Genomic DNA, 16,896 nt, shown 5'->3' with positions numbered 1-16,896 from the left:
AGTTCTGACTCATAATGACCCTGTTTAGGGTTTTCAAGAAGTGACTGGTGAATTTGAATTGCTGGCCTTATGGTTCAAATCAATCTTGCAATCCAGTGCTTATCCTACAGCAGCACACCAGTACTTCATAGGCCCTGGTACGACACTATAGGGTAAGCACTGGACTGCTAACTGCAAGGTCAGTGGTTCAAATCCACCAGCCACTCCTTGGAAACCCTATACAGGGTTGCTATGAGTCAGATTCGACAACAACAATATAAATATATTGTTTTTATTAGAGAACATTTTTCCACTCTAAAAGGAAGATTTCTCTTCTCTGGTCCAGGCTACGTCACTTTCCACTTATTCATATATTCAACAGCCATTTATTAAACCTATATTTATTTTTCAGCATGTTTGTCATAATTCCTGAACCCCAAATAAGTAAGTTGAGTACGATAGCAAGAACTGATCTCTGCGCCGCAGTCAATGCTGCCCACAGTGTCAGGAGGGAGCGGAGAGGCCTCTCAAGGCCTTTGGAGAGATCAAGGTAAAGCTTGTTGAGATCTTCTGTATCTGTTCCTGCTCTGAGTACCACGGTGCTTCCCTAAGGTTCTGGTTAGTTGAATTGAGAGGCTAATCTTATTTTATTGCGTAGGTTCTGCATGTGCTTGTTCTCTTTGTAGTCCTTTACCTACCAGAAACACTGCAGATAACCTGGTTTCTCTGTGTCTTGGTATAAGGAGACCCATCACCTTCTCTGTGGGTTCAGTTGATCACCAAACCCTTAATCTTCTCATCTGTCCATGATTATATCCATTAAAAGTCCCCCAAGGTTAGTATCTATTGTGCAATGACAGGAGAATGAATGAACCAGGACAGCAGATCCAGCCCCAATCTCGTGTAGAACCCTGTGTAAGCCAACCTTTCACTCTACCAGTTTTCCCCTTAGTTCTATGACCTTGATCTTCTAACCTTGTGTCAGGTTTCCACCTTATAATGACTAGTTCCATGGGGAATATCTTAGAGACACTAAGGTACAATGAGTCTCTTACCAGATGCCAAGAGATCATTGATGAGCACAAGGAACCTTTCGTCAGCCACTTGGGCGTCAGTCATGAGAAACACTGTGCTGAGGTTCTTCACCCCGGCTTTCAGACACAGGCTGGCTAGGTCCACCTGCAGAAACAATATCAGAAATCTTTAAGGAGAGAATCTTCTTAAAACAGATCCCAGCTCAACTCTTTAATAATGTTATTGGTGTTGTGAAGTGTCATGGAGTCAGTTCTGTTGTGGTGCTGTAGGAAAAGCACAGGATGGCTAACCACAAGGTTAGTGGTTCAAACCTACTCAGGGTCACTATGAATCAGAACAGACTCGACGGCACTTACCACCAAAGGTAATAAACCCCCTTCTGGATCAGTGGTTCTCAATTTTATGCATTTACAGAATTATCTAAGACAGTGTTGCTCAGTTTTCGTTAGAATCATCTGTGGGAAGCTTTGGAAAAGTCTTTTGCCTCGGCCATCATATGGTAAAGTTAGAATTTCGGAAAGTGGGATGAAGATACCATCTTGTTTTTGAAGATTCCCAGTGATTCCAACATATGTAAATGTTTAGCCTGCATATGCACTCTAATGTGCTGTCTATTTGGAAAGCATTAAAGGAGCTCTGGTAGCGTAGTGGTTACAAATTGGGCTGCTAACCTCACAGTCAGCGGTTTGAAACTACCAGCTGTTTTGTGGGAGAAAGATGAGGCTTTCTGCTCCCGTAAAGATTTACAGCCTCGGAAACCCTGTACAGGATCGCTGTGAGTCAGAACCGACTCCCCAGCACATCACAACAACAAAGACTGACTGGAATCCTGATGTGGCACTGTGGATTAATGCACTGGACTGCAAGGTCAGTTTGAACCACAAGGATGGTGCTTCAAGCTCACCAGCAGCTCCTCGGAAACCCTGTATAGGGTCGCTATGAGTCGGAACCGACTTGACGGTAGTTAACAACAACAAGGATTGATTGAATGCAAATCTGGTGTATGCCCTTAGACTCACCCAGTCTTCAAGAGACTGGGCCATGAGTTTAGAGCCGCAGTGAGCATCCCTCTCTGGTGGAGAGGTCAGAGGATGGATGGGTAAGTCTGGCACAGAGCAGGCTGGAATTCTCCAGGGGACAAGAGCAGCATCGTGATGGAAATGACATCATGATTTCCCCACTGTGCCTCTGCTGTGGTCAGGGATACAAAGGAGGGGCTCAGACAAAGTGGTCTTTGAAGGTTGTGTATAATGCCTTTCCCCACTTTCCAGAGTTGACATTATGGCTCCTGAATGCCTGATATCTGAAACAAGCAAATGTCACTCATGGTCCTGGGAGCCAGGGGTTACAGACTCATTTTTAAAATATGAATTTCTTATGACACCTGGTCAGGCAGGCAGAATTCCTCCTCTCACTGCTACCAGGACACCCCAGGCTGCTAGAGAGTCATGTGCTGAATTTGATAGAGAGTTATGTCTGGTTTGGGTGAATGCTGAGGCTAAACAGATGTAACTGGGCAGGTGAGGTCTTGCTAAGGCCAGCTTTTGAAAGCCCACTGTTCTCTGGCTGCATCTCATGAGAAAAGAGAAAGCAGACTGACAGAGGAGGGATGATGGTGGATGGGGTGGGGTGGGCAGTTGGAACAAGGCCCCTCTTCTCCCATCTGCCCCATCTTCTTACCTTGAAGTCAGGGATTTGGTAACCTTTCCGAAGCGTGATCTGGAATACATCCATGGAGCTGATGAAAGCTGCGAGCCGTGTTAGGCTTTGCTTGCCACTCCCTCCTACTCCAACCAGCAAAGCATTTCCCCGCGGAGACTCCAAGATGCGGTTGATGTGGCAGCTAAAAAGAAGGCAGCACATGGCCTGTCACTTGGACCAGATTTTGTGCTTAAAGGATCATGGGTAGTGGTTGGAGGGGAGCAGGAGCAAAGTATGGGTCCTGCTACAGGAATCGCTAATAAGATTGTCCTCAAATATGGCCTTACCTTCTTGCCTGGTGGTTATGAGGTTGTGTGTGTGCTGAATTAATCACTGTTCTGTCTTAAGCTGTAGTTCCTGGTGGTATAAGTGGTTAATGTTTTCAACTACTAATTAAATGGCTGGCGTTCTGGTCTATCTAGAGGCACCTCAGAAGAAAGGTCTGGTGATCTACTTCTCCAAAAATCCATCAGTGAGAACTCTATGGAGCACAGTTCTACTCTTGAGGTTGCAGGAGCTGCAGTGAACTCCGTAACAACTGGTTTAGTGGTTTTTGCTTTAGTCGAGGTCTCGGTGAGTGGGTAGCAGTGGACAAAGGGCCCATGGTGACCAGCAGGACCTTGGGGGCCTGTGATGGGGGTGAGATCACTTTCCCTCATATTCTTAGGCGAGCTGAACTCTTCCACATGTTCCACGTCACTTCACCCATTTGTGCTTTGAGGAAAGACTCAGAGATAGAAAAGGAGACGAGTAGAAAACACAATGGAAGGAAACAGAAATTGGAAGGCTAGAGAGAGAAAATGGGAACAGAACACTTTGTTTCTTTTAGGAAAGCAGAGGAACAACAACAAAAACAATCTAAAGTCAGTCAAACAAGCTCCTTTCTCTCCCTCTAACCCTTCATGGATGCTGATGCCCTTATGATGAGTATTACTCAGGTAGCGTAGTAGATTATGAACTGAGCCGCAAGCCATCAGGTCGGCAGTTGGAATCTACCAGTCACTCCTACACGAGAAAGGTGAGGCTGTCTGCTCCCATAAAGATTTTTTTTGGTTTTTGTTTTTGAAATAACTTGCATTTTTAAGACATATATGATATGCACTAACATTGTTAGTAAAAGTATGTCATTCTAATAAAATTATCTGCTTTCAATAGTAATTTAGACATGCCAAGGGTACAGCTGCCAGAGCTGGTGGGAATTTGCAATTACAGAGTAAATATAAACAGTGGATAAGATAGGTTAGAAAACGCAAGTCTGTCCCCATAAAATATACAGCCTCAGAAACCCTAGAAAGGGTTGCTATATGTTGGAACTGACTGCACAGCACACAACCAACACCACCATTGTCAACATATAAGACACCGACCTTCTTGGTCTCTGAATCCTTCCCTTCTCAGTGTTGGATACTCAGATTCCCTCTCCACCTGACCCTGCTCTGGGTTCAGACTTTCCTCTTCGGAGGAACCTATTGATGTCCCCTCCAGGCCTTCTTCCAAAGCCACCCTCCACTAAGATATCCAGTCTTTCTTGCCAGGTATTCCACCTATCTTCTTCTCAACTTTCCTCAGCACTCTGTACTAAGATGAATAAAAAATTATCTGCACTCTGGTTATATTAAAACACCCATCCATGTCCATGGCTAATGACAACATTGAGCGTGCATGTGAAATGATTCTTTTGAATTAACAAACAATTATGGATTATGTGGCAAATCATTTGAAAATCAGCCAAGGCTCTGCCTATGAAATAATCCACAACAGATTTGGGTTTTGAAAAGTTCGTGCGAGATGGGTACAGAAATAACTCATAGAAAAGCATAAATAGATGCATTTGTTTGCACCTGCAAACAAAATTTGGACCGTACTGAAAGGACAATAAAAGTTTCTTTAAAAAAATCATTACTGGTGACGAAACATGGCTTCATCACTATGAGCGTGAGAGTAAACGGAAGAGTGTGGAATGGAAACATCCTCAATTGCCGACCAAGAGAAAGTTCGAAAGCCAACCATCAGCTGAAAAATTGATGCTTACAGTTTTCTGGAATTCTCAAGGGCCAGTATCGGAACGCTATCAGGAAAAAGGTTCATCAATCAACCGTGCTTGTTCCAGTGAGATGCTCACTGAACAGCTGAAGCCTAAACTTTGGATTAAACACAGAGGACAGCTATCCAAGGGCATTATGATCTTGCATGACAATGCACGTCTGCACACCTCTGCCCACACTGTTGAACCTCTTAAAAAAACATTGTTTTGAGTTATTAAAGCATTCTCCCTATAGTCTTGATCATGTTCAGTTCCCTGAAAGCAACTCTTCAAGGATAAAGATTCACCTTTGATGAAGAAGCAAAGACAGCGGTGCATTCATGGCTCACAGCTCAGCCTAAACATTTTTAAATGAGGGAATACAAAAGCTTGTTGACAGATGGACAAAGTGTATTGAAAAACAAGGAGATTATATTAAAAAAATGTATTTGTCTTTTCCAAAAATTGAGTAAAATAAATTCTATAGCCAGAATGTGGATAATTTTTGACTCACCCTTGTATATACCTTACATATCTACACTCTATAAAACTAACCTCTATTGCTCTTTCTTTTTTCATGATAAAAAGAATGGTTGCTCATCATAGAAAATACATAAATTGCAGGGAAAAAAAATCCACAATTCTACTGTTAGCAATAAACACTATTGATGTTAATTATACATCATTCTTCTAGTGTCTGTATGTCTATAAATATACATTTGTAAATAAACTATTCATAGGCATATATACATATGTATACCTCTATTCCATCTAAAAATTAAAGATATTTATATCCTGCATATTTGAAAAATTGGGTTCACATTCTTTACTGAACATAGTGTTTTGAAACCATTTTTTCATTAAGCAATGCAAGTATACTGGGATTCCTTCACTATGTCATTAAATAATCTGCTAAAACAAGCTAGTAATGGTGGACAGATAGCCCATTATTAAGTTGTGTGCCTGCAATAGTCCACTATTGGGTAGTTAGCTTTCCAACATGCCCCAGTTATAAATAATGCTGTATGAAACTGTTTCATATCTCAAATTATTTTTTCACAATAAAGTCACAGAAGTGAGATTACTGAGTCCAACAGAGGGAGGAATTTTACAGCTTTTGATACAATACTGATCAACTGTTCTCTAGAATACTTCAGTGTTTGTACTCTGAGCTAAGACTTAGAAAAAAGATTAATCTTCCGGGATGGGAATAGATTTGATATGGTTAATTGAATTAGAATGTGAGTGGGTTCTGGGATATGTAACACAGGTATCAAACCATTGTAGAGAAATGGACAAGATAAAGGGACACTGTGTTGGTGATCTTGGCATCAAAGAAGTACGTTACGTTGTTAAGTGCCATCTTTGAGTCAGTGCTGACTCATAGGGACTCCAAATAGGGTTTCCAAGGAGTGACTGGTGGGTTTGAACCACCAACCTGTGGTTAGCAATCCAGTGCTGCTCCTACGGCACCACACCAGAAGATCAAGAATTCAGTCAAAGTTTGACTATATAGAAAGGCGTATATCTCTGAGAATGACCTGCATAGTCTATAACCCTATGACCTTGTTAATTATATTATACTGAGAAAGCCCACATTCAGATTAAGTAATGGCAATTAGAGGTGGAAATTTTTAAGATCTAGCTGACCCTGATTTGGAGAAAGGACTTAGTAGTTTGGGGAGTAGAGCTTGATCTGTTAACAAAATATGAACTCAGGTAATAAAAGGGTTCATATTGGAATCCTGGTATGGCACCACAGAGTAAGTACTGGACTGTTTGTTAATCACAAGGTTGGCGGTTCAAACCTACCAGCCACTCCTTGCCACTGTGAGTTGGAACTGACTCCACAGCATTTAACAACAACATTAAGGAGTATTGTTTAGGCATAAAGAGAAATGAAGTTCTGATATATGCTATGATATGGATGAAAATATAAAGCATTGTATTAAGTGAAGTAAGCCAGACACAAAAGTACAAATATTGTATAAAATATTTTCAATGTTGTTGTTGTTGTTGTTAGGTGCCATCCGACTCATAGTGACCTTATGCAAACACAAGTTGCTGAGTGGTTACCAGGGGTTACAGAGAGTGAATGATGGGGAGTTAATGCTTAAGGAGAACTGAATTTCAGTTTGGGGTGATGAAAAATGTCTTAAATGGTGGTGATGGTTGCACATCATAGTGAATTTAAGTAATGTTACTGAATTATACACTTAAAATTATTAAAATAACATTTTTTGTTTTATATATTCAACCACAATACATTTTTCAAGATGGCTCATATTAAGAGTCTATAATTTTGGAGGGGACTGTAATCATTGCAATGAAACAAAATACGATAGGATGAATGTAAAGCTATTGTTCCCCCATATAAACTATCACATAACTCACAATAAAAATAAATTGTATGATTTTGGCTTTTCTATCTCTCTATCTCTTTTCTTTTCACAAAGCAGTCAGGGCAAAGGTAATTGCATGCTTTTGTTTTCAGTGACAGAAGATGAGATCCCAGCGATGTAACTTCTTACTTTTTTCCTGGCTTCCCTGTTTCTTTTGTTTGTCTTCCCTGCCCCTTTATTGTGGTTTCAGTGAAAGTTTCCAGAGCAAATGAGTTTTTCGCCGCACAATTCATACACATTTTGTTTTGCGACATTGTTTGCAATCACCACGATGTAACAGCACTCTTCCCACTTCCTCCCTGGTTTCCCATTCTCATGGATTCTTCGTTCCTGCCTTTTGAGCTGTGTTTTTAGGCGAATGCTCCCTTTTAGTCTCATATTGTTGATTGTTCTGAAGGATATGTTCCTTCCCGGTGCTACTGCTCACTTTAGGCCTGTCTATAGTTTGGCAGAAGGAGTCCTGGTGTGGTGCTGTAGGATAAGCACTGGACTGCTAACTGCAAGGCCAGCGGTTTAAACCTACCAGTTGCTCCTTGGGAACCAAATACAGGATCACTAGGAGATGGAGTCAATTCAACGGCATTTAACAACAGCAAAAATGTGGCTGAAAGTTGGTCCAGGGGATGAGTTCAAGTCCAAGGTTGAGGGGTGTCTCAGGGTCACAGTCCCAGAGGCCCCACCAGTATCTGTCAGACAAGTAAGTCTGCTCTTTCTGAGTTTTCTTTTTCTCCCACTTTATCCAGGACCTTCTACTGTGATCCTGATCAAAATGGTCAGAAGTGGTAGCTGGGCACCAACAAATTCTTCTGATTGCATTGTGCTGCAGGTTGTAGTTCACATAGTGCATTAGTCCTTTGGACAAATTGTTTCCTTGAGACTTTGATTTTCTTCACTCATCTTTGCTCCAGATAGGGAGAGAGCAGAAGTTGCATCTTTTGATGTCCATTTGCAAGCTTTTAAGACCTTAGTCACTACTCATCAAAACAGAATGTGTGACATTGACTTTGGGACCGATACTATGGCATTTGACATAGTTGTTTCCCAAGATTGGTCCTAAGGCCCCCCCAAACCAAAGACTAATTCCTTCCAGGTATTTGGTTATGACTAGAAAGTTTCCCAAATGTTGCTTCGTGTATGTCATATTATAGTTATGGTTATAGTTGCATCACATACAAATATAACTATGTGTACTCTTGCATGTGTAGCTGATCAATTTATGGTGTATCTCTTGTTCCCACATGAGAGTATGTTGTTGTTGTTGTCTGTTGTTAAGTGCCGTCGATTCAGTTCTGACCCATAGAGACCCTGTATAGGGTTTCTAAGGAGCGGTTAGTGAGCTTGAACCACCAACCTTGTGGTTCAAGCCAACTTTGCAGTCCAGCGCATGAACCCACAGAACCACACCAGGATTCCTACATGGAAGTGTAGAAATCTGAAAAGTGTGGCCCTTGTATTCTACCTTGTGTTACCACATTGAAGACATCCAACAGATTCGTGTTAAACTGAATGGAAAAACTCATGTCGTGTGCACAGAATCATATTTGGGGTGATATTCATAATAATTCACTATGATAAGTCCAAGAGGTCTATAGTAGAAGACACCTAACTACACTCAGGAGTCCTGGTGTGGCACCATATGATAAGCACTTGACTTCAAGGTTGGTTTGAACTGCAAGATCGGAGGTTCAAACTCACCAGTCACTCCTCGGAAACCCTATGCAGGGTCGCTATGAGTCAGAACCGATTTGATGGCCCTTAACAATGACAACAACTACATTAACAACAGGTCAAGCTATGGTGTTAAGATATTAAGACTCTCTCTTCCAATTCAGAAAAGGTGGGGCAAAATTGATTAGTAAAAAGAGACAAGTACAGAGGAGGAAGAGAAAGAAGTTCAACTGTGATCTCTGAGGCGCCCAGCACCCTAGCTCTATTCTGGAAGGTCTGAACTCAGCTTAGCATGGACCATGTTATTCAATATCTAAATAGGAGCTGCATCATTAGTGATGAAGTTCCCAAAGAAGAATGGTAATGTCTGCAACAGTCAGCATTAGACTCCAGCTGGGGACTCATTAACAATCTCTGATGAGGACAAAGAACTCTGCATATAAATTACAAAATTTAAAAAGAAGATCAATATTCTAAAGGGCTTCTGGACCAGAAAACCAAAGCAGTCTCAGTTAATCCTATTAATGAATTTCTGGGAGATTAAAAACAAAAGCTGAAGATGCACCACAACTCAGCTGGAAGAAGTGGTTTGTTGAAGACAACACACACACAGACACACACACCCTAGAGAACTGACAAAATGCATGGGAGTCAAGAGAATGTTTTCTTTTTGTTAATAATTATTAAATGATTCTAAGAGGGAAAAGATGGCAGAAAATATATGTGTGTGTGTGTGTGTGGGGAAGGCAAAGAAAAAGATGGATTAAGATTATGCCAAAAGGAGGAGAAAAGAGCCAGCTAAGGCAGCATGAAAAATGAAAGCAAGAGTTTGCAATGATACAGGAAGTGGCAGAAGAGCAAAATGATACTATTAAAGAAGAAAGCAATAACTCAGAAACAACAACAGAAATATACTAACCTTTACTGACCTCTTATGAAGTGCCAAACACTTTACGTAATACAAGAAACCTTGCAAACTAGGCACTCACATTAACCTCATTTTCCAGATGGGAAGACTGAGGCTTGGGGAAGTGAAGTATTCTTCCCAAGGTCCCACAGCCAGTTAGAGGCAGAACCTGGATTTGAACTGGGGGTTGGTTCTACTTCCAGAACCCATATCCTGAAGCACCACATGGAGCTGTTTTATTGGGTGCAGCATAGAAGCATATGAACAGAATAAAGGGAGAACAGCAAAGCTAAGGAAAGGTGTAGAGGAATCAAACAAAAGAAAAGGTTACAAAATCAAATGGCAGGATCAAACAGCCAGACAATAAATAAAATCAGAATGTACACAGGTCTCATGGCAAGTGGAAACAGCCTTTCACCTCAATCCCTCAGTCCTGTGGATTTCTGGAAAATTGCATACAACCTCTTCTCTACTCTGGTCTTCTCCCACCATGTGTCTCTGAAGGCAGGACCTTCTTAGAGTATGTCCAGCACCAAGTACCCTGGAGACTATGTGGGGCAATGCAAGGCCATGGGATCTTATTTGTGTTCCTCAGTGTATTGTTTGGCTTTCTGGTTTCTGGTATAAGAAGATAATTTAGGCATCTGGCTGGTAAAACAGAGACATTAAAGAGGGGGCAAGGAGCCCTTGGGCACAGGGAGGAGTTGCAAGGATGTAGTAATGAGAAACTGATAATTTTAAACAACAAATTATACATCCAAGCAATGACTTTGAGAGTGTCTCCTCAAGGAAGTTTAATATTCCAATGATTTTGCCATTACTAAATGCATTACTAAATGCAGTTTAAGGAGCTCTGGTAGCGTAGTGGTTAGAAATTGGGCTGTGAACCGCAAAGTCAGCATTTCCACGGGAGAAAGAGGAGGCTTTCTGCTCCCGTAAAGATTTACAGCCTCGGAAACCCTGTACAGGGTCGCTAAGAGTCGGAACCGACTCCATGACAAATAACAACAACAACAACAACAACAACAAATACAGTTTAGGCATTATCTTCAGAGTCTGTTTAGGTGCTTCAAAAGAAAAGCCAGTTTTCATAATCAGTCCTATTTATTTACTCATCTTACTTTTGACTGTAAATTGATTGAAGGTTTACAGACAAGCTCATTAGCTTACATTCACCACAGAATACACTTCGTTTCATCTCAATGATTGCAATCTCCTCCGTGGAGCAACACTTATCCAGTTACTCCCTGTGGTTCCCATTTCCTTTCCACCCACCTTCCCATCCCTTTATCCCCAGGCACATGTCGCCCTCTTGATTTCGAACAATTGACTGTTGCATCATTCATACCAAGAATATCTTACTAGTGTTGCCGATCTCCCCATATACCCATTTACTGCTTCTCGCTCTTACTTTTGCCTCAAAACAACATTATTACTTTTGACCACCCATGTTGGAAAAGGCATTACATTTCTTGTTATCTCAAGTGAAATTCACCCTTAAGGACAAAGATTTGCCTTCACTGAGGCAATTTCAAGAATATGACATAGGCTTTGATAGCTCTCAAAGAGGTTGGAAAAGACTGAAGTTTCTCAAGATGAGTTAGTCAACAGATAGTTAAAAGTCCTTATTTATTGGATACCTATTATACAAGAGAAGGAGCTCTGGTAGCATAGTGGTTACGAATCGGGCTGTGAACCTCAAGGTCAGCAGTTTGAAACTACCAGCTGTTGTGCGCGAGAAAGATGAGGCTTTCTGCTCCCGTAAAGATTTACAGCCTCGGAAACCCTGTACAGGGTCGCTATGGGTTAGAATCGACTCCACAGCACATAATCACTACCAACAACCACTGTACAAAAAGAGTTTTGGTGTGGCACTGGACTGGTAACTGAAAGGGTGATGGTCCAAACCCACCAACCACACCTTGGAGACCCTAAACAGGGCAACTAAGAGTAGGGACTGACTTGAGGGCCTTTACCAACACTACAAAAATGAGGACACTTTCAGTGAGATGAATTGTACAATAGCCACAATGAGTGGTACTCATAAACTAACCATCAGGAAGATGGGTCAGACCAGTAACCTTTAGTTCTACTATACATAACCAACAATACTATGCACTAAGCACTGTCCAAGGTACTGAGGATTCAATGCTGAATGAGACATTGTGTGCTTGAAGACCTTACGTAAGGTGGTTGCTGTGTGCTGTTAAGTCAGTTCCAACTCATAGCGACCCTGTGAGTGGTTTCCAAGGAGCAGCTGGTGGGTTTGAGCCACTGACCTTGTGGTTAGCAGTCCAGTTTTTAGCCTACAGCCCTACTTGTTGTTAAGTGCTGCCGCCTCTATTCCAACTCATAGTAACCTTGTATAGGGTTTCCTGGGAGTGGCTGGTGAATTTGAACTGCCGACCTTGCAGTTCACACCAACCTTGTAGACTAGCACATTATCCTACAGTGCCACACCAGGACTCCACACAGACAGAGACAAATATCTCATGGAGAAGCCTCAATAGTGTGATTGTTAAGAGCAAAGACATTGTGTAGTATAGCTTTGGTTTATCTATTTATCAGGTTTATTGGCTTAGAAAACTTCCTTAATCTCTCTGTGTCTCAGGTTCCTGATTTATAGTCTGTTGTTAAGTGTCTTTGAGGCTGTTCTGACTCATTGAGACCCTGTGTAGGGTTTCCAAGGAGAGGCTGGTGTGTTTGAACCACCGACCTTGCGGTTCAAACTGACCTTGTGGTTCAGTGCATATCCTACAGTGCCATACTTCTATCCCTCTGTCTTCTCTGCTTTTTTCTCTACAGCTGTTATTTCCATATGACAAACTGAGAGTTACTGAGTGCCTGCTAAGCTTCAAACACCGTCTTTGGTATTGGGCATTCAGTAGTGAGCAAAACAAGGATTCCTGCATGCATACTAAGATTATATAATCAATAAATGTCTTTGGATGAATTAATGCATGGATGACTACATGGTTGCATGTAAGCAAGTCAGTAGAGTGTTTAATCGTGGCGAATGTAGCAGGGAGGGTCAAGTAAGATGAACTGAGGACATAGTATTGGAGATTGACTTAACCCAGAGATAGGTCTGTGGTATCATGGGTAAATGCTTCCTTGTTCAGCTAGTAAAATGTGTGTTGAGGAGAGAATGAGAGGTGAAGAAGAGTAGACAAGTACTGACAACACTTTTGATCAGTTTTGCTATGAAAAGGAGCAGAGGAATGTGGGTAGTGGATGGAAAGGGATATGACAGGCAATGGGGTTACTAATTTTTATGGTAATGGTAACATGGTTTGTTTTTATACTGATTCATATGATACAGAAATTGGTGAGAGAGAAGGAAGAGATAAAGGGAAGAACGTAAGATGTGGTGGGGGAGAGAGAGAGACAGAGGATGGAGAAGGCAGAGGAGAGGATTGTAGGAAAGTGTAAAGTCACAGAGAAGGTGAGAGGAGATGGGTTCCAGCGCACAAGTGGAGGGATGATACATTTATTGAAATCCATGGGTGGAATACAGATGGGCTATAGATAGGCTGTTAGATTTGAGACTGAGGAGGTGTGAGAATCTTCTTCTGGCTGTTTTCATTTCTCAGTGAAATAACAAATGTGTGCAACAAGTGGGGATGAAGTGGAGGAAGTGTGTTGGAAACTTGGTAACGGAGGGAAAAAGGCATGAGGGAATATGGCACAGTGGAAAAAAGAGCAAACTGCCCAAGGTAGCAAAAGGACAACATTGAGGGTCCATTTTATGTTTGTAGCTGAAAACATGAAGCAAAACCAACTAACAAGGTGAGCAATTTCTCTTCAACAATGGCCAGCTGTTTAGGGGCAGAATAGGAAGGTGGAGCTGAACTAGTATGGGGTTTTATCACATGGATCTAAGGACAGGAGAGTTGAGGGAGCTTGTACTGACATGCTGGTTAAGGAGAATAGCAAAGATGTAGCGGAAGAGATAAAGTTGGAACCAACTCAACAGCATTTAACAACAACAACAAAATGGGGATATTAATTTAAAAAATGGCAAAATAATAAATGTTGGGGAGCATGTAGAGATATTTGAACATTTGTGATGGGACAATAAAATAGTTCAGTCACTGAGGAAAGCAGTTTGGTGCCTTCTCAAGATGTTAAATATAAAGAATCTCCACATAATCTAATAAGTCCACTCCTAAGTACAAGAGTCAGTCAAAAAGTATTGCTACAAAATAACAGACGTTTTTACTAAATAAAAATATCAAAATGTAAAGCTATTATTTTTATACATGTCCTCCATCTAGTTTATACACTTCTGAGGACTGTGTTTCATATCATTAATCCTTCATACCTCACCTGAATTTAAAGATCATCTCAAGAACAGATATGATGCATTAGACACTAATGACCAAAAACCAGAACAGTTGCGAGATGACATCAAGAACATCATACATGAAGAAAGCAAAAAGGCATTAAGAAGATAAGAAAGAAGGAAAACACAAAAACTGTTGTCAGAAGGGACTCTGAAGCTGATTCTCCAGCATACAGATGCTAAAGCAAATGGAAGAAGTGAGGAGGAAAAGAGCTGAATAGAAAATTTCAAAGGGCAGCTCAAGAAAACAAAGTCAAGTACTGTAATGAAATGTGCAAAGATCTGGAGTTAGAAAACAAAAAGGGAAGACCATGCTCAGCATTTCTCAAGCTGAGGAAACTGAAGAAAAAAACTCAAGCTTCAACTTGCAATATTGAAGGATTGTATGGGCAAAATAATGGATGATGCAGAAAGCATCAGAGAAGATGGAAGGAATACACAGTCACTGTACCAAAAATAAGTAGTTGATGTTCAACCATTTCAAGAGGTAGCATATGATTAAGAACCAATGGTATTAAAAGAAGTCCAAAGTGCACTGAAAGTATTGGCAAAGAACACGGCTTTGGTAATTGAAAGAATTTAAACTGAAATCTTTTAACAAGCTGATGCAGCACTGGAGGAACTCACTCATCTATGTCAAGAAATTGGGAAGACAGCTACCTGGCCAACTGATTGAAAGAGATCCATATTTGTGCCCATTTCAAAGAGAAGTGTCCCAATGGAATGTGGACATCATCTGACAATACCATTAACATCATGTGATAGTTAAGATTTTGTGTCAACTTGATTGGGCCAGGATTCCTAGTTGTTTGGCAGTTGATCGCTAACTCTATGATGATTGGCTATGAGCAGGCATAGTTGACTCTCTGATCATTGGCTATGAGCAGCCAATCAATTGGAAGGATGTTTCCTTGGGGGTGTGGCCTGTTACCAATATAATAGACATGCAAGAAAGACTCACCCTCTTTTCCACTGGATCTGGATCTTGCATGTGGGTCGCCCTCCAATCTCTACAATTGTGAGCCATTTCCTTGATATAAATTTCTCTTTATATATGTTGTCGTTGTTAAGTGCTGTCGAGTCAGTTCCAACCCATAGCGACCCTGTGTAGGGTTTCCGAGGAGCAGCCGATGAGTTTGAACCACCAAACCTTGCAGTTCACACAGCTTTGCAGTCTGGCGCATTAACCCACAGCGCCACACCAGGACTCTGTCTCTTTATAGATGCACATCAATAAATTTCACTGGTTTTGCTTCTCTAGAGAACTTGGCCTAAGACATACCATATGCGAGTAAAATTTTCCTGAAAGCAATTAAAAACTGGCTGCAACAGTATATTGACAGAGAACTCCAGAGGTTCAAGTTGGATTCAGACAAGGAAATGGAACGAGGGCTATCATGGTGACATCAAATAGAACTTGGCTGAAAGCACAGAATACCAGAAAGATGTTTGCCTGTGCTTTATTGACTATGTAAAAGCTTTCAATTGTGTGGATCATGAGACTCTTTGGACAACATTGTGAAGAATGGATATTCCAAAACACTTAATTGTGTTATTGAGGAATCTGTACACAGACCAAGAGGCAGTTGATTGAACAGAACAAGGGAACACTGAACTGTTTAAAATCAGGAAAGGTGTGCACCAGGGTTTTATTCTTTCACCATATTTACTCAATCTGTATGCTAAACAAATAATCAGAGAAACTACATTATATGAAGAAGAATGTGGCACCAAGATCAGAGGAAGACTCATTAACAAGCTGCAATGTGCTTACTTGCTGAAAGCAAAGAAAACTTAAAATACTTATTGGGGAAGATCAAAGACTACAGCCTTAAGTACAGGTTGCACCTCGATGTAAAAAAAATAAAAATCTTCACAACTTGATCAATAAATAACTTCTTGATAAATGGAGAAAAGATTAAAGTTGTTAAAAAGACTTCATTTTGCTTGGGTCCACAATCAACACTCATAGAAGCAGCAGTCAAGAAATCAAAAGATGTATTGCTGTTGTTTTTGTTACATGCTGTTGAGTCGGTTCTGACCCATAGAGACCCTGTATAGAGTTTCCAAGGAGGAGCCGTTGAGTGTGAACTGCCGACCTTGCAGTTTAAATGGCTTTGCAGTCTGGCACATTAACCCACAGCACCACACCAGGACTCCAAAAGACGTACTGTTGTTAAGTGCCGTCGAGTTGATTCTGACCCATAGCGACCCTGTATAGGGTTTCCAAGGAGCAGCTGGTGAGCTTGAACCATCGACCTTGCAGTTCAAATGACTTTATAGTCTGAAGCATTAACCCACAGCGCCGCACCAAAAGATGTATGGCAGTAGACAAATGTGCTGCAAAAGACCTCTTTGAATTGTTCAAAATCAAAGATACCAGTATGAGGACAAAGGTGCGCCTGATCCAAGCCTTGGTGTTTTCAATTGCTTCATTTGAAAGTTGGACATTGAATAAGGAAGACTGCAGAAGAATCAATGTATTTGAGCTATGGTGTTGGAGAATAACATTAAAAGTATCATGGGCTGCCAGAAGAACAAAGAAATCGATCTTGGAAGAAATACAGCCTGAATGCACCTTATCAGCAAGAATGGTGAGGCTGTCTCTTGTAGTTCAGATTTATTATCAGAAGAGACCAGTCTCTGGAGAAGGACATATCATGCTTGGTATAGTAGAGGGTCAATGTAAAAGAAGCAGACCCTCCGTGAGATGGATTGAAACTGTGGCGACAACAATGGGCTCAAATGTAACACAATTGTGAGGATGGTGCAAGACCAGGCAAAAAATGTAACACAATTGTGTGGATGGTGCAGGACCAGGCAAAAAATGTAACAC

At 41.2% G+C, this 16,896-nt stretch overlaps 1 protein-coding gene across 1 annotated transcript in view; it reads right to left on the bottom strand.

Annotated features, from left to right (window-relative positions):
• The window catches only part of DNAH9 (dynein, axonemal, heavy chain 9), a 556,281-nt gene that overhangs the window by 205,460 nt on the left and 333,925 nt on the right, over window positions 1–16,896 (bottom strand). The window contains exons 44-45 of the mRNA XM_006863433.1: window positions 2,695–2,857; window positions 1,035–1,158 (exon numbers count right to left, since the gene is read on the bottom strand). Of these exons, the coding sequence (XP_006863495.1) occupies window positions 1,035–1,158; window positions 2,695–2,857 (287 nt within the window). The remainder of the gene's footprint in view (window positions 1–1,034; window positions 1,159–2,694; window positions 2,858–16,896) is intronic.

Source organism: Chrysochloris asiatica, unplaced genomic scaffold, assembly GCF_000296735.1.
Source record: "Chrysochloris asiatica unplaced genomic scaffold, ChrAsi1.0 scaffold00054, whole genome shotgun sequence".
NCBI classification, from domain to species: Eukaryota; Metazoa; Chordata; class Mammalia; order Afrosoricida; family Chrysochloridae; genus Chrysochloris; species Chrysochloris asiatica.
The sequence above is the reverse complement of the archived record's forward strand: the minus strand, read 5'-3'. Positions and strand labels throughout refer to the sequence as shown.